The sequence below is a fragment of the Fulmarus glacialis genome, unplaced genomic scaffold, assembly GCF_000690835.1.
Source record: "Fulmarus glacialis isolate BGI_N327 unplaced genomic scaffold, ASM69083v1 scaffold7624, whole genome shotgun sequence".
Taxonomy (NCBI): domain Eukaryota; kingdom Metazoa; phylum Chordata; class Aves; order Procellariiformes; family Procellariidae; genus Fulmarus; species Fulmarus glacialis.
The window spans coordinates 25,305-42,908 of record NW_009208705.1 but is presented as its reverse complement, the minus strand read 5'-3'; the positions used below and the strand labels follow the sequence as shown (position 1 = coordinate 42,908).

Here is a 17,604-nt window from a genome sequence, read left to right as displayed (position 1 = left end):
CATTAATGTTTTAGCATAATTAAAAGTTTGTCTTTTCTTGATTTTAAATATCTCAGGTTTGATCAGGAAGTAGGGCAGAAGAAGAGGGGATGGGATGTTAACTTTATGTAAACTTCAGTGCACATTCTTGCAATAGCCAAGAGTCTGTAAAACTTGAGGTTGAGCCAAAGCAAAATTGATCCAATCCATCAAGTTCTGCCTGAAGCCTGAGGAGAAATGAAGTTTGGCAAAAGTCATACAATGCTGTATTTGGGGATTTTGGTATCTTCCATGTTTTACTTTGCACCCCTCCCTTGTGGAAGTGAGGCTCTGCTTTAGTAGGAATCCTGTTGAGTACTGCAATTAATGTAATAAACAATATATTAAATATGGGAAAGAAGCAAATAAAAACCAGCAGAACCGTGTTTATTCTTTTTTTAAAAAAGATATACTTCACTTTTCAGCAAAGATGTCCAGAAAGCTAAGTTTGCCAACTGAGTTAAAGCCTGATCTAGGTAAGTTTACATAGTTGATTTTATTTTTACTAAATCTGTTTTACAGAATGCGAGTATGTTAAAGTAAGAGTCCTAAATTGTGTAAACTATCATGACTTTATGTTGCATTTATCTGAAGTGCAGAACTAAAATTTTAATTCCACTCTTTTTGGGGGCTCTCGGGCACAAAATGTCATTGCTGTCATCATAAGGTAAGCCTGCAAATCTTGTACATGGCCTATCGCACTTTTGTCATAATTTTTAGGCATCTGTCACTCACTTTATCAGTAGCGCTGTGATAGCAAAAGCGTGAATAATGTAAGGTAATGTAAGAAAAATTGCTGCCTGTTCAGAACCATCCGATACATTTTAAATTGAAAAAGGAAATATCTTTAGAATAACGGGATATGTTGAGGTCCACTCAACAAATAGTTAGACATAATTTTACAAATGTTAATTGCCTTGTGACCACTCTCTCTAAATGAAAATAATATACAGCTGTTTGATGGATGACCAGTCTGAGAATTTCATTTTTATTGAAAAAGCACAGTAACTTTTTATGTAAGAAGCAGTTCAGTTGTGAAGTCTGAGGTACTAAAGGTCATTATATTGCATAACTAAAACATCATACAAATTAGTAGATTTATTACTTTTTTTTTTAGTACTTTGCCAGCTTGTACATCAGATCCAGCTCCCCTGCCTTGTTCTCTAAAGATGATGGGGGACAGCTGTAGACCTACAGCAGTAGATGCAGCCTGAATGTGAAAGTTGCCTTCTGCCTGCCACAACTCGCTCCACTCCTGCAGCAGAATCACTACCACAACCCCAGCAGAAGACAGATCAGGATCAGACTGGCAGCTGCAGAACTGTGTATTTTCCCTGCTGCTATCAGCAAGGAGAGAGTCCATGGCACTGGGATATCCTGAAACTGCGCTGGACCACCCTGATTTACAATTTACAATTACAGCTTGCTCCACTCAGAGAAATGTGAAGTTGGAAGGAACCCTCAGAGATCCTTTAATCCATTGCTATGGCAAAGATCCAGATGTCTGACAACTTAACCTCTCATCTATTCATGAGGCTCCAATAAATAAGTTTTTAGAAAAATCCCAGACAGAAAGTTCCAGTGTTTTATAGTCAGTTAGATAAATTTCCTGTTATTTAATCAATCTTCCTTGCTTCCAGGTTAACTTTTTCTTGCCCTTTCCACAATGAACAAAGATAACAAGTGCTCCCTATCTTTTTGTTAGCCATCTTTTATGCTGTTGAAAGCTGTCATCGTATCTCTAATCTTCATTTTTGTAGTTAGCTTTTTTTTTACGAAGTTCAGTTCCTTCTCCTTTTTTTAGGTTATGTTGTCTAAATCTAGGATGGCCTCTGTTAATCTCCTCTGGACTGGGAATTTTCATCATCTTTCTAAAACTCTTGTGCCCAGAACTAGAGGGATTTAACTGTGGCCTTGTTGGCATGCAAGAGCAGGAAAAATTTGATTTCTTTTTTCAATCTGTGTCTGTTCTTCCTTACTATGTTTACTAATGGTTTAGGGATAACTTCAGTTTAGGGTGAATTTTATCATACTTTGCAAACTGGACCACATTTGTACTTAAATATTGTCCAATTCATTCTAATTCTACTGTTGTTTTACTCCCAGTTCTTTGATAGCAGTAAGTACTTAGAAGTTTTCTCTTTTTTAATGAAGACTGGAAAAAGAGAATGCTGAAATTCTTTCAGTATTTTCTGATCCTGAAAGAGTTTCAGCATTCTCTACATCATTTAATACTTGCTGTCCTATCTACTGAAATAATGCAACTTTTTGTTATCTCACTTCTGGTATACTCATAAAATAGCTTGTACCTTCCGAATTCTAATAGCCTTTGACTGGTTTTGCTTGACTTTGCATGTGTGTGGACATCTGCACTTAGATGCCTCATTTTGTTCTGTGTAAAGTTCTAGGTTTTCAGGTCTGTAAATAAATTCTTTAGGCAATTATAATCTTTTTTTATTTTACTTCTATCTTTTCTCTTAGTGGCATAGCTTTTGCATAGTGTTCTTCAGAGATTGTCAGCTTGCTTGTATTTTTGTCATTTATGTGGCCACATCTACTGGCTCTAGGAGACAGCTGAAATGCCTTTCTCCCAAGTTCATTATCCTTATTTTCTCTCCGTTCTTTCCATGACTTCTTGAAACCTACTCTTCCATGATCTTGTTCTTTCAAATTACTTTTCTGTCTTTAGATCTTTAACCTACCCTTTCCCTCCCTAAATAGCCAAAACAATCTAAAGTATGTGCTTCTGTATTTTTACTCCACTTTCTAAAACAGGAGTATTTTGCACATACTCTCGTCTGCATTTAACCACTGCTTTTCAATGTTATAATCCAGATGATTAAGGTACCATTGCCACTAGGTCCTATCCTTTGGTTTAGTGGCTCAAAAGAGCCTCATCTTTCCATCCTTCTGATGAAGTAGTGTGTAGTGGATCATCACGCTGTTGTTCCTTCCTCTTCATCTGAAACTAATCTGTTAACAAACCATAGATTCTTCCTTGACTTCAGGATAAATATATGCACTAATGCAGTTAAAATCTTTACTCCCAGTTCTCTTGCCTGAATGAATGTCCACACTCTACAATGCCTGTATTGTCTGGCAAGTTAGTTTTTATGGAGTTTTCTCTGTCCATTCCAATGCTTCTGGAATTTGTACACATGCTTTTCAAATACTCAACCAGATGCAACTCAACAAATGCACATTTAATTTTATGCCTGTAGCAGTTAAGGTATTATTATATTCAGACTGAATCATCCATCTCAGAGTTGAAAAAACACTAAGTAGACATTCAAGCCTGAAGAAACAAGCATCTTAAGAGGTTGTGGTCATTAGAAGAATTATAAAAACAAATAATTGTTTTCATTGTTTTACTCTGGATTTGATTTTTTTAAATGTGAAAACTTAGGGTGTCAACATCTGAGTGGTTGACCTAGTTTCTTTTTAGAATCCATGTTTTACATTTGACTTAGCTAAAATTTGGCAGGACAATAATTTTTCTATCCTTGTTGGAATAAGACAAGTATTTCCTGAGAAGATTCAGTTTGTGTTCAGTAGATGTTTGTATTTAGTCAACTGAAATCTAGTTTGTATGCTTTTCAAATGCATGTTAGATGTTCTTTGTAGAAAGTTTTGCGCTAATTTAATGAAATTAGCATAGTGATACTTCCAGAAAGTATGTAGTTAAATGTTGCTCTTTAGCTCTTAATCCTGCTTTAAAGATGCCTGTTGCATCTATACCCTACCCAAAGATCCAAAGTAATAACTTAATTTTTTAAAAGTCATGATATAAATTGCATCAAGCTTTTACTAGTAAGGGTTGTCTTGTGCTAAAATTTTGGAATGATGAGTTAAGAAAGTAAAGCATTAATTTGTGAATGCACAGACAAATTCAGACATGTACAGACAGTGCATGGCTAGAATGGAGCAGCATGTTTACGGGTTTGAGGCTTTTGTTAATATTAGAATTCACTCTCTGTTACAAGAACTGTATTCGCTAAGCAATGAGCAAGACGTCCTGAAAAGTTTCTTAGTGCTATTTTGTACAGTATTCGAAACAGAAATCTTCAGCTCTGCATACCAGTGCTAGGTGGCATTTGGTGGCATTTGATATTTCTCTTACTAAATGTTTGGGTGTGTCTAAATAGCCTGTTAGACCTCCTCCATATAGTTTCCTAAAGTGGGACAATATTACTGTGAGTCATTACGGGTTACATGTTATCATGCTGTCTGGATGTCACTGCAGTTCTTAAACTAACGTAGTTGCATCTTCATAAGATGATTAAACCATGTTCCATGGAAGCCAATATTTTTTAATCTGATCAATGAACTAATTGGCAGAGAGGTTTGTAACTCCTTTTTTTTTTAAAGGAGGAGTCCTGTTTGATGATGACTGTTATTCTGTCCCACAAAGACAGAAATATGCATAACAACTGTTCATGACAATTACCTAATGGCAACGTCTGCAAAAAAAGATTGGGTGCTTTGTTCAGGATACGGTGTTGAAAACTGGGCCGAAAGGAAATTTGAGTAAGGAAGAATAAAGGAGTAATAATTAATAGAATAGTAGTTAGTATATACCTCATGCTAAAGAACAAAAAAGAAAATCTGAATTCTCTTAGTGCCTGCATTTTGCCATTCTTTTTAATTAATACTGATTTATTTTCAGATGTCAAAGACAACTCTTTCAGTCGATCCCGGAGTTCTAGCGTAACTAGCATTGATAAAGAGTCACGCGAGGCAATTTCAGCTCTTCATTTTTGTGAGACTTTCACGAGAAAGGCCGATACATCACCTTCCCCATGCCTGTGGGTTGGGACCACACTGGGTACAGTGCTTGTCATTGTATTGAACTTACCCCCAGGAGGAGAGCAAAGACTTCTTCAGCCAGTAATTGTTTCTCCTAGTGGTATGTACAAAGCAGATGAGCTAAAGTATACTTTGGTAAAGTATTGTTGTCGTTCTTTTTTTTTTTTTTTTTTAAAGAAAATGGTTTTTTTCAGTTATGGATTAATTGCAACTTCATACATACATCATTGATTTAGCTACTGAGGTTAACAATCTAGATTGGTTACTTCATTACCAGAGTTTTAAAGTTGCAAAGTTGAAAATATGATCTCGTATAATATAAAAATACCACTTTAATATATACTTGCTAAGAAATGTATGTTTTCTAACTTTAATGTAGTACATGGCAATTGTTAAACAGAAATAGCATAAGAGATGAGTATTTCAAATGCTTAATTTTTTTTTTTTATAATCACAAGGTAGGAAACTTTCAGTTTTCCTGCATCATGAAAAGGGAATACAAATTAAGGGTTGCATATTGAGCAACTAGCTCTAATTATTAATGATAAAATATTCTTTTGGATTGCTGTGATAGGTCTTGTATCTTGTTTTTCTGATTCACAGCAACTGATTTTGTTGTAATTATGTATTAATGGTTTGCTGAATGTGCTGTTAGGCATAGATTTAGGCGTTCCTGCTGCCACTGTTTCATGCAGAACATGCTGCTCTGCTCCACTTTGCTCACACAGATGGTATCAAGACATGCAAATTGCAACGTTATTTGGTTGAAATAGTGGTAGGAATAGTGTGACCTCCAGACCAGATTTAATTTGTGCTTATCAAGTATGGTATTAGCACAGTATTCATATTTGGTAATATTTGATCATAAAGGCAAGGCTGCAGACTGGACAGTATATTTAATCACTGGATCTGCAGCATGAACCTTAAAAGATACTGCCATGTGTATGACTTTTTGTGTACTTAGCAAATGTTCATGTTTTTACTTGTGTTCGTGTTTTTACATGTGAATAAATATAAGTAAAATGTATTAGCTTAAGATCTGGCCTACAGAGATAGTGATTTAAACAGTAGGGAGGGAAAACTCTTCCCCTTTCAGTTTATGCTAGAGAGAAGTGGATTCAAGTGTGAACTGCAGTGGAAAAAAAACTCAGGTTATTGGTTTTGAACCTGTCTGTATTGAAGAAAAAGGAGGTGCTCACCTTTGACAAATAGCATTTATTGTTGATATTAAGCACACTGTGTACTCCTCAGGAGAGAATGAAATTAGTTGCATTTGTGACACTGAACTTGAATATAAATGTGCGTTCCAGCTTGGCTCTTTTAATAAATGTGTAGATTTCTGTTGAAGTTAATGGAAGAGTATGCATACACTCAATCCTTGAAAACTTCACATTTTCTTGAATGCGTATGTGCTCTTGCATGTGCTTCACTGGTTTTCAGATAAACATCCAAAGGTTTTGGTACATGTCTCTCTTTTGCTACAGAGGCAAGCCTAAGTTCTTGTTTTCTTTTCGTTTTGCTAGCTGCTTAAAGGAATATTCTGTAGCTTGAAAGACGATTTAGGAGAACTGTTTTAGAAACGTACTCCCAACTTCTTTTTCCTAGGAACCATCCTGAGGCTAAAAGGGGCAATCCTGAGAATGGCTTTTCTGGATACCACAGGATCTTTGGTCCCACCGGCACATGAGCCCTGGAGAGAACACAATGTTCCTGAAGATAAAGATGAAAAAGATAAATCGAAAAAGCGACGACCTGTCTCAGTGTCCCCCTCTTCCTCTCAGGAAATCAGTGAAAACCAATATGCAGTGATATGTTCAGAAAAGCAAGCAAAAGTTATCTCACTGCCATCCCAGAACTGTATTTATAAGCAAAACATAACAGAGACTTCTTTTGTTCTTCGTGGAGATATAGTGTCATTGAGTAACAGTATCTGCCTTGCATGTTTCTGTGCCAATGGACATATTATGACTTTTAGGTAAGAACTGTTTGAAAGTAACTTAAATAGAAAAAGAACAAATAATCTTCTGCTGGATAAAAAGTTTCCTTTTCTGTAAGAATATGACTTAAAAAAAACATACGTTCACTCAATGTTGATGAACTTCTAACACTCGAGCCCTGATAATTTTGATTATGCATTCTTATTAGTTATGCTTTTAACACATGACAAAGTTTACCAGTTTAGCTCAAGCTACCCTGATTCAACAAATAGTTCCAAACATGTGATATAGGTCCGTCAGTTGATGAAGATTCTCAAATGTGAATTTACTCCCTGATGGAGAAAACGGCCTTGAATCAGACCTTCAGCTGGTACCTGACTACAACTCTGCATATTTTTGTGCAGCTGTTTGCATCACACACATGCCTCAAGCTTATCTTTTTTGTTGTGTAGCTTGCTCATGTCTTAAAGGCCTTAAACTTAAGGCTGTAAAGGCAAGATTAATTGCTAGCAGTTGTAGTATAGAAATAAGTCATCTAAAGTAAGGGGTTTAAGTTATGAGTTTAAACGTGTAAAAGTAATGTTTGTTTGTACTTACATGTCACCTATGTTATTTTAACATGTCCTTTTTCTTCAATATTTCCAAATGCTATTTTGTTCTGAACAGCAGTGTCTATATATCTGTACCCTTGCACCTACATTTTAGTCTTGGCTAATGCTAAGATGAATGTGGAACATGGCTTTATAAAATCATGCCAGTAAAATTCCTAAAAGGTTATTTTTAAGGTTGCAAAAACAAGCTCTCAGCTTGAGAAATTCTCTAAAAAGATACTTCTTCAGGAAGTTGTTAGGAATAAAACTAAAGCTGATCTGATGCATACTACAATTAAAAAATAAGTTTTGATTGTTAAGTCTGATAACTCCATTGATCTACATCCCAACATATATTCTAAACATCTCTAGAAAATGCTGCTCACCTTGCAGGGCAAGCACTCTTTTTTCCTTAATTAAAACTGAACTTAATAATGTTCAGGTACCATATATTCAAACAAATTCTGTTTTCCTCAGGATTCATTTTGTTTTCTAAAGAACTTTGTATAGAGGTAGGTGCTAAATTATAAATATTGAATTTTTAGGGAAGTTGAATTCCCAAGTATTAACTCTATTTCATAAGCAAGAATTGCTGCTGGGAAGTGGACTTAACGTGCTGTTTGTGTAAAGTTGTCAGAGCATTGTATCGTATCCAAGATGCCCAATACTTATCTACTGATATATGTTTAGATAGGACTTACAATTCTGTTAGAGATTTATTTGATACTCTGAAAATGCTATCATGGATGTCATGCTTGTCCTATCTGATCTCATGTTTTTGTGTTTTGTCTTGAAGCTGTAAGGGTGTTTTATGCTTCCATCAGTCTGAAGCAAAGCACTTCCCTGTTACTAATTCATAGGAATATTCTTATTTTAGGTACATGCACAGCAGAAGTGTCATTTCTGGGTGATGTGCTTACAAGAGAATATTGCTTTTTATTTCTTATTTGTAGAACTTGCCTCCAAAGTCATGTTACCTGTTCTCCTTCCTTTTGTTTGTCATAGATGAAGTCTCCTGCTGAGAGACAATCCACAATCTGTGAAATGCAAGCTTAACATTTATAAATCTCTGTGTCGTACAAAAAAAACCCCAACACTTACTGTTGTGGTTACTATATCTTTCTTTTTCATTGCTTTTGGCTTCACTTTGCCCTTTACTGCTTTTTTTAGTTTCTAGAAATAATAATCTTATGCAGATGGTATCTGCAGCAGAAGCTGCTTAATGTATTGTTGATACATTTGCAGCTAACATCTTGTGTAAATTATGTTTTTACAAAAATTTCACAGGGGAAGTTTTTGAGACAGTGGTTTATTTTGGGTTCTCTTTATCAAGACATCAGGTGTTCAGTCACTTCTTGCATTTATTATTACTTTGAGGGAGAGGAATGTTTGGTAACAAGAGCATTGTTACAGCCTGAGTGTGTTGCATCTGTTCTTCAGTAGCTTGATGCAGTAAGTACTGCAGTTATATGTGCAGAATCAGAAAATACAAGGTAAGCTACCTTTACTCTAAGAGGACTTCCTCTTAAATATGCAGTCAGACAAAAAAGGTGGACATAATTCATAAGATTGTTGTTTGAGACTACTGAATTCTGTTTTCCTTTGAAAGCACACCCCTTCGTATTTCTAAGTGTTCTTGAGGAGAGATCTTTTAGACTTGTATTTTTATTCAAGGAGAAGTTCTTCACCTGAGAGGAGAGGCAGGTTGTTTAGTTGTAACCTTTTGGCAGATACTTATCGTTAGTAATTACTGAATAATGCTTTAAGTGAATCTGTGATTTACATGCTCAGCATCATTTAAATGATGCTTTTAAATGCATCTGTGATGCAGATGTTTAAATTTCACTTTTGAGGTGCTACCTTGAAAAATCTCCTATTTGTTTTGAGATTTTGTAATTGCATTAAATGATAACCTGTTTATATGGTACTTATGCAGATGGTGAAGAGAAAAATAATGTATTGCAGTCTAAAAATGAGCCATTTGATCAATAATAGACAATCCTGCTATATTTAATGGGTTTTTTAATTCTTTTTCTGAAGTTTGCCAAGTTTAAGGCCATTGTTGGATGTGTATTACCTGCCACTCACCAATATGCGGATAGCCAGAACATTCTGCTTCACCAATAATGGACAAGCACTCTATCTTGTTTCACCAACGGAAATACAGAGGCTCACCTACAGTCAAGAAACATGTGAAAATCTTCAGGTAATGAGTTAAAAAAAAATTAATGACTGTTTTCTGACAGATATACTCTGAGGTTCACGGTTCCAGATTCACGATGCTTACAGTAATTAAGTTTATCATAAAGCCGAGCACTTCGGCTTTCGTGCTTTGTTTTTTCTCACTGTAGAGTCTGATTCAGGATGAACCACTTCCCCTGCTCTTAAATTTTACCGTTTCATCCATGCTGTTGTATTTGACACAGTTTCTTACTTAATTTCCTTTTTCATTGGTAGGAAATTTGCTTGTTTAACATGTGCAGTTAACAAAACTCCCTTGTTCAACTGATGCTGGTGGAGGCGCATGCTGACACAAGTGGGGAATACTAACTGAGGATACTTGAAGGAAGCCATTATGTTTCAGGGGTATTAACAGCTTGAAAAGATTCTCAGCCATGCTTCAGCTTGGCAGCTGTTTAGAATACTGAAATAGCAGAGATGCAGGCTGTAAGCTCTACTTTTGTACCACGCATGGATATGAGTCTTTGTAGATACAGTTTTAACAGAACAAAATCAGGAGTGTTGCCCAAGTTGTTGAGGGGCAAATAGAGTTTTACTCGAACCCATTTTTTTGCTACTGAATTTCGTGAGCTATAAGCTTCCAACTGTCAGAACAGATGGTTTGGCCAGATTTCCTAATATGTTTCTATTTTTTATTTCCTTGTCACCTTGCAAAGGCAGATGCCTATTAAAGCATATTCATTTTGAAATTCAAATCCACAAAATAAATCCTTAAAGTGAAAGAATATTCCATTAATTTGTGTGTGAAATAATGTATGCCTTGTTGTGTCTCTTCTTCATTGCAAAGGAAATGTTGGGTGAGCTCTTCACTCCTGTAGAAACACCAGAAGCACCAAACAGGGGGTTCTTTAAAGGTCTGTTCGGAGGTGGGGCACAGTCACTTGACAGAGAAGAACTCTGTAAGTTTTTAGTATTCATTATTTTTCTGGTATTTCTACCTAAGGAAGCCAGTGATCCTTGAGAAATGTATTATCTGTGTTAATAGAACATTACACTTGCAAACAGGAAAGTAAAAAAGTGAATGACAACTACTTTTTCATAGCTTTTGTGTTGTACACCTTACCAACAAGATCAGATAAGCTTGGTACTGTTTTCTCACAGGCTTCTTCACCTCATTTATTCAGGAGTAGATTATAAAACAAGAAATGGGACAACTGATCTTATTTTTCTTCGTCTTTAGGAAGTGTATAGTATTGACCATGATTTTCTTAATGCTGTTAAACTGAAAGGGGCTGGTTCTGAAAAGTACTGTTTTGGACAGTGAGAAAATTAAAACTTCATTCTACTTCAGTTCAATTGCTAGATTCTTTTTCCTCGTTTGACTTGTGCAGAGATGCCTTAAAATGAGAGCAAGGACAGAACTGTATCTGTTCATAGGACAGTAAAATTCAGATTTGGCAGTTTTTATTGCTTTATCATTTTCTCATTTTTTTTTATCACAGCTTTATTTTTTTTTCTGTGGTTGCATGCAGCATTTTAATATACTTAAGGAAAATAACTTCCACTTATTCAGATATTTGCTAGATGAAACACCATACTATGCAAGTTTATTTGTAAGAAGAACTGATTCCTTTTTAACATAAAACATAGCTGTTAAAACAGACAAGGCTCCCTGGCAATCTTTTCTTTTTTTATTGGTTCTTTTGATCTATCCAGTAAAAATTAAATTAGTCTTTACTACTTGTGCCTGTACATTTTGAACAAATATCAAATATTTAGAGGTCACCTTCTGCGTTAAAAATTCCATTTGTTTTTATATAAGTGTAATACTTTGAAAGGTTGGTCAAGTATTCTATTAGAGAAATTTGTGTGCACAAATTGTATGTTTAATTAGTATGACTGGGACTGGGAAAAACTGCCTCTTCATGGCAACAGAAAAGCACCCTTGTAACTTTAGAAGCTGTCTGTTTACATCATTTCAAGTTTCCACCATTTTGCCCTGACTCTTCTGCCCTATTTTTAAGGAGATTACAATTTTTTTATAACTTAGTCTCAGGCTTTGTTTGTGGCTTTTGATAGAAAGATCTTTTTTGGCCCAGATCTTCAAGAGGAAAATAGTATTGAAGGGGGGGGAAAAGCCTGATGAACTGTAGCCTGAAAGTGAGTTCAATGACTATATTAAAGACATTTTCAGATGTCTTTTGGAATTGTCATATTTGACATGATGTCACAGCAGAGTCTGTAAGAAGGGAAATTATTTCTCTTCTGTCTGTAAATTCCCAAGACTAAAAATATTTATAGTGTTAGTTGAAATCTAAATCGTTCTTCCTAGAAGCATAAAATCAAATCAAAAAATCTTTAAATACTGCAACAAAACTTGTTAAAGGAGTTAATACTATTTTTCCTAGAGGTGGAAAAAAAAAGAAAATATTTAAACTATAATTTAATTGTTTAAAAAAAAGTTAAAGATTATTTGGTTTGACTTCAACATCCAAAAATGTTTTGGCCTTCGCTCAGATTTTTGTATAGTATACAATTCAGCATGAGATTGACATGTCCATTAAGTTTCTAGATTGAACTAGGTGGCTGATGTCCCATTATGAGCAAAGGAGATGTAGTCAGTGCGGTCTCTGGAGTCTAGAGAACTGTTCAGCTGACCATTCGTGGGTGTTTACAGCTGTACTGCCTTTTCATGATTTACATTACATTATGTTTTTTTACAAGATTTTTTACAATAATGAGAGCAAAGACACCTAATCTTCAGCTGTCTGCCTCTAAAACTGAACTTCCACCAAAGGAAACTTCTGCTGGTGGAGTCATACTGGCTGGCTACACCAGCAAAGCACTTCCAGAACTGACCACGGCTTGTGTTTTCAAAATTCTCCTGCTTTGTCTGCAGGAGAACTCCCAACACCTTCCCTGTGAAGCAAATTGTATTGTTAAAAACCAATTCACCAGCACAATTCTGTTGATGACTGTGATGCCAGCACTGTTCAGAGAGTTTTAATTTCACACTCGAGCTGTGAAAAGGTTGTAATATGTATGAAATATGTATGAAACTCTGAAAATATGTATGAAAAATCTGAATTTTATTAAATAGTAACATCTAGTAACATTGAGTAGTGAGTATTGTTTGTAGTCATGCCTATGATTAGGTGTTCAGTGTCCATGCAAAGAAATGACACCTCTTTATAAACTAGTTACATTGGTATTCATGTAATAATGATAGAAAACCTTACTATTCTGTTTTTGCTGCTTTGCAAATGCCTCCAGTTGGAGAATCAGCATCTGGGAAGGCATCAAGAAGTCTTGCCCAGCATATTCCAGGGCCTGGGGGTATTGAAGGTGTCAAAGGAGCAGCATCTGGTGTAGTTGGTGAACTAGCACGAGCCCGGTTGGCACTAGATGAAAGAGGACAGAAACTAGGAGAACTGGAAGAAAAAACTGCAGCTATGCTTTACAGTGCTGATTCTTTCTCTAAACATGCTCACGAGGTGAGTCCGTTGCATGTTAAACTGAGAGCATTAAACTGATTCTCTATCAAATAAATGCAAGTTTTGCAAGTAACTGACTTCTGCAAAGGCATGTTAGAAGTATCTAAAGGGAATGCAGTATCATTGGTAAAGGACACTTCACTTTGATCTATCAATCATTACTCCTAATAATTAAGTACTAATGTAAGCAGCTTTGTCTTATGGCACGTTGGTCTAGAGCATATCCTCTGCCTGAGTGGCATGTAGACTTCCAAAAGTGTGGCTCAGTTCCCATTACTTAAAGAATGTGTCACTGAATTGGAGAAGAGTGATGCTCTGTCTGAGATTCCTGTGGTTCTTAAGAAAGATCCAGTTGTTGCATGCAAACCCCATCCAAGCTGATTTTTTTCCTCAGTAACTACATAGGATGACTGTTCTCTTCCGTGTTCATGCAGATCTCTTCCATCCCCTAAACTCTTGTGTAACCTTCCCATTCTCCCAAAATGTCTTTCTCTATCTGAGGTTAGATCATCAGTGGTGATGCTACCATTAGAAAATTCATCATGCTAAACCCTCACTGTTCAGCAATGTTGTTGTTGCAGTTTTGAGAAGCCGTACTAAAGTCCCTCTTTCTCATGCTGCTTTGTAAGCATATAATTTGTTTGTGTCATTGTACTTTTTGGTACATTATAGAAACAGTAATTAGAAATTGTTTTTTGTTTTTTAGATGATGTTGAAGTACAAAGACAAGAAGTGGTACCAATTCTGATGATGCTCATCAATTACATCTGTTTAATTTTGTCCTGATGAAAAAAAAGTCTTGATTTTTCCTTAATTTTGGCAGGACCATTGAAATCTAAAAGAGTATTCACCATTGGATACTGTTGTTTCCTAGCACAAATAACACACTGTTTTACCTCAGTCATGGCTTTAACTGAGGAGCTTTATATTTAAAAGAAACACAAAAAAAGGAAACTTGAGTGTTTCTTAGCTGTTGGTTAGTTGAGAGTTGGAACAGAGAAGGTAACGAGAACATGTGGAAAAGAGAGTAAAGGGAAGATGTAGTGTGAGATGGGCAGGGGCAATGCAGGGTCAATCCTGTGTTAATATTTCATATGCCAAAAGTTTTTGTGCTGTTGTAATTGCTGCCAGTGTTATACTCTCCTGTGAGGAGAGGCAATAAATCAGGGGTCCAAGAGCTGGAATAAAGTTGTTTGTCTTGCTGGACGGTAGCTGACTTACACTTACCCTTTCTAGGACTCGCTATATTTACCATTATTGTTGAAGAACAGTTGAAGTTTGCTGTCACTTCTTTCATCGGAAAAGCTGGAAGCTTGGAAGATTTCATGTTGAAAATTGTATACATAGTTGACCTGTGCATAGTCTTTTCTTGGACCCCTGATCTAGCATTCTTGTATTCACATCGTATTCTGTGAAGTGCAAAACAAGAGAATACACAATTTTTGCATTAAAAAAGTCAAGTGAATAATATGACTGGAATGTGTCATGCTGGGAGTTTTCATTTGTGTTATGGCCGTGCAATGTGAATTGTGGTAACATCTTCATTGTGGTAACAATACTTCAACTTCTGTTCAGTTAAATATTATTTTTTGCCAAAAATAGTTATTGGTTCAGTTTGTATAATATTTAGAATTGGCTGTGGGTTCCATTCATGCTGTGAAATTTTATAAATGTTTAACAGAATGTATCTTTACAGCCATTAATTAAAATAGTTGAGATTAGTTTTGGTCAAAACTTAAGTTCTAGATGCCCCTTTAGTCCTTTACTATGAAATCAGCTAATCTTGGACTCAGGTTTTCAAACAGTTTTACACTCTGTGGAGGTGCTGATGCATGAATAATGGCAAGCATCTAATATTTAATAATTGTCAGTATATTGTTAGCAAATTTCTAAATCCTGCTAGTAGAGCTATTTTACAAGTACCTGTCTCAGCCCCACCCAGCACTAAAGGCAGTTGGCCTAAAGTTTGGATTTAGTCTCTAAAGCAGTGTTTTCAATGTGGACAGTGGTAAGTGTCCACTAAAACGTCAGGAATTGGTGAAATAATGTTCAGTTTGGGTGAGGTAAATAATATAGCTGAGCTAACTTGTTAATGGCTGCTGCACTAAAGCTGTAACAGTGGGAATGACCAGAGCTCTTTTAAAAAGAGAGGATTCCTTAAAATAAATGTTTGCATTTCAAAAATCTATTTAGACATTTTTCCTCAAAGTGGGAATAGTTACTGACTGGTTTTGTTTTATAAGAGGGAGTACTTAGAAGCTGATAGGTCTACATTGTCTGAAATTAATCATTTGGGTTTGCTTCTCCAAGCATCACATTCAGTGTGGGTTTTTTCACACACTTTCTGAATGTTCCCAAAGCAAAACCTTGTTATATTTGTATTGTAAAGTGATGTTGCAGGTACATAGATAAGGCAATCTTACAAAACACTTCAAGGATGCAAAATATTGAAGTTACTGATGGTTCTTAATTCATTTTTCGAATGAAAGGCAAATATATTGGGGCTTTGTAGCACAAGTTGATAAATTTTCTGATTTTATGTATAGTAACATGTAATTAAGAAAGACAAGTGAATTCTTTTGCCAGTACGAGGGCATGCCATAGCATGTCCACTGTTCAAAGAACTTAACAAATGAGAATGTGACAATTTGAACAAGCAGCATTATGATTTCCAGATGGCTCTGTCCCGTCCCATACCTACTGAGGCAATGTTAACTCCAGTTACTTATCTCAACTTGCCATGCAATTTTTGCCTCTGCATGTTAATTAATTTCTTTTTAGTGTCTAATATTTAAATTAACACCATTTTGTTAAAAATCCAGGTAGAAAACTAGATAAACTACTATCCATACCATTTCCAAAAATAAAACACCCTAGCTGACACTTGTCCCCTTCCTTGTCTCACATTTATAAATTGAGATGACTGATTATTTGACCTGGTGAAGATGAACTATATTTCAGAACAACAGAATCCTGGAAAATTAATCTGGTCAGGCTCTGGGGGAGAGGATGGCCAAAGTACTCTTCAGCAAATCGTGGTATCAGTTCAACGGAAGATGACCTTGGCTTGAAAGGAAAGCATACTTAACTTTTCCATCAAGAAGCATTTGACAACCACCAGCAAGCAAAAAAATAAGAGGCAATGAGAGACCATCTGTCAGTACAAGAAGAGTAGTGGCTTACTTGGTATTATAGAATTTATCACAGTTGAATATTTTTTTCTGTTTCATATGTTCAGAGCATGCTTCTAGATTTGAAAACCATTGAAATGCTCTTGAGATGAATACACAGATGGTTCTTGGTCAATAAAAGGGGCTATATACAATTTTAGCCTAAAACGTTCCTTTTTCCTTCTCTGTGGAAGGAAGTTGATCGTACACACATCATTGCATCCTACTCTGCTATTGGTGGTGCACCTTTTGTACAGCAAAGTATATAGAAATCCTTGGAGGGAAGCACCCCAGTTTTTTCGCTAGCATTTTAGTTGTGTGAAACTTTTTTAGAGTGTCTGGAAAACTATAAAATACAATTGAGCTATTACTTTTTTATTTTTTTGATGGAGGTGTAAGAAACTGCTGCTACCTATCTGTTTATATGTAGTGTGTCTCATTAGGAACTGCAAACTGAAGAAGCTTTTCTTCACCTTAGTCCTGCCAAATTGTAACTTTTGAATGTTGATATGTGTAAATATGCGTGTATTCCAAATAAGTCTGAAAGTGTTACATCACAGGCATCTCCAGTGATTTGTTCTTCAGCAGAGAGTCAGTTATAAAATATAGTAATATATAGCTGTGTTCCTTGTCTGTCTATATGCAAAGATTTTTGCCTGAGGTGGTACTTGCATGACAGGTGATGCTGGAAAGCTACATCCAAAGGAGGATTTTTGGAAGCAAGTTGATTTCCATTTTTTCCTTTTTGTTTTCCTTTTCTCTTTTCCTTTTTTTTTTTGCTTAATTAATGGCACTGATCTTACCTGAACTTTTAAACTTGAATTTTTCCTGCACTTTAATTCAATCGTGGTATTTTATTCTTTAATTTTGTTTCTACATTTGTGCAGTTCAGGTTCATTATTTGTATATAAACACACACATTCAATAAAGACTTTAGAACAGATTACTTTCAGGCACATTTGCTAATTATGTGACTATCATTTAGAATGTGTGTTTTCTTAGCAAAATATGTATATACAAGTATATACAATATAGAATCTAATGAAAGACACTTATCCTGTGTCAGCATTCAGTTTATAAATTACTGCAACACTTTCAGATTTGTTACTAGATAATACAATAAAATCTATTATATTTATACATATGGCTTAAGAATATACTTTTAGTTTTAAATAATTTTTATATGTACACTTCTACCTTTAATTTTAAAAAGACTTATGTTCAATTTTTAAGTCAAAGTACTTAAAGTATGTATATTATCCATAGAAGAAGTTGTTTTAAGCTTATAAATACATTCATATCTCATATCGAGATGATACATTTACGCAGCGATGAAAACAAATAGCCCATTTTGCTTTGCAGAAAATTATCATACTTATTTTCACCTCCCATTTTGAACATTCTTAAA

The 17,604-nt window shown here is 35.4% G+C and overlaps 1 protein-coding gene across 1 annotated transcript; it reads left to right on the top strand.

Annotated features, from left to right (window-relative positions):
• Window positions 1-443: 443 nt before the first annotated feature.
• LOC104075914 (syntaxin-binding protein 5-like) lies at window positions 444-14,044 on the top strand (the record flags this gene model as incomplete). Its single annotated transcript, XM_009576583.1, has 7 exons — window positions 444-494; window positions 4,685-4,924; window positions 6,430-6,799; window positions 9,392-9,557; window positions 10,380-10,491; window positions 12,806-13,026; window positions 13,733-14,044. Coding segments are annotated over 7 exons (1,202 nt in total), but the record flags the coding sequence as incomplete, so codon positions are not given.
• Window positions 14,045-17,604: the final 3,560 nt, after the last annotated feature.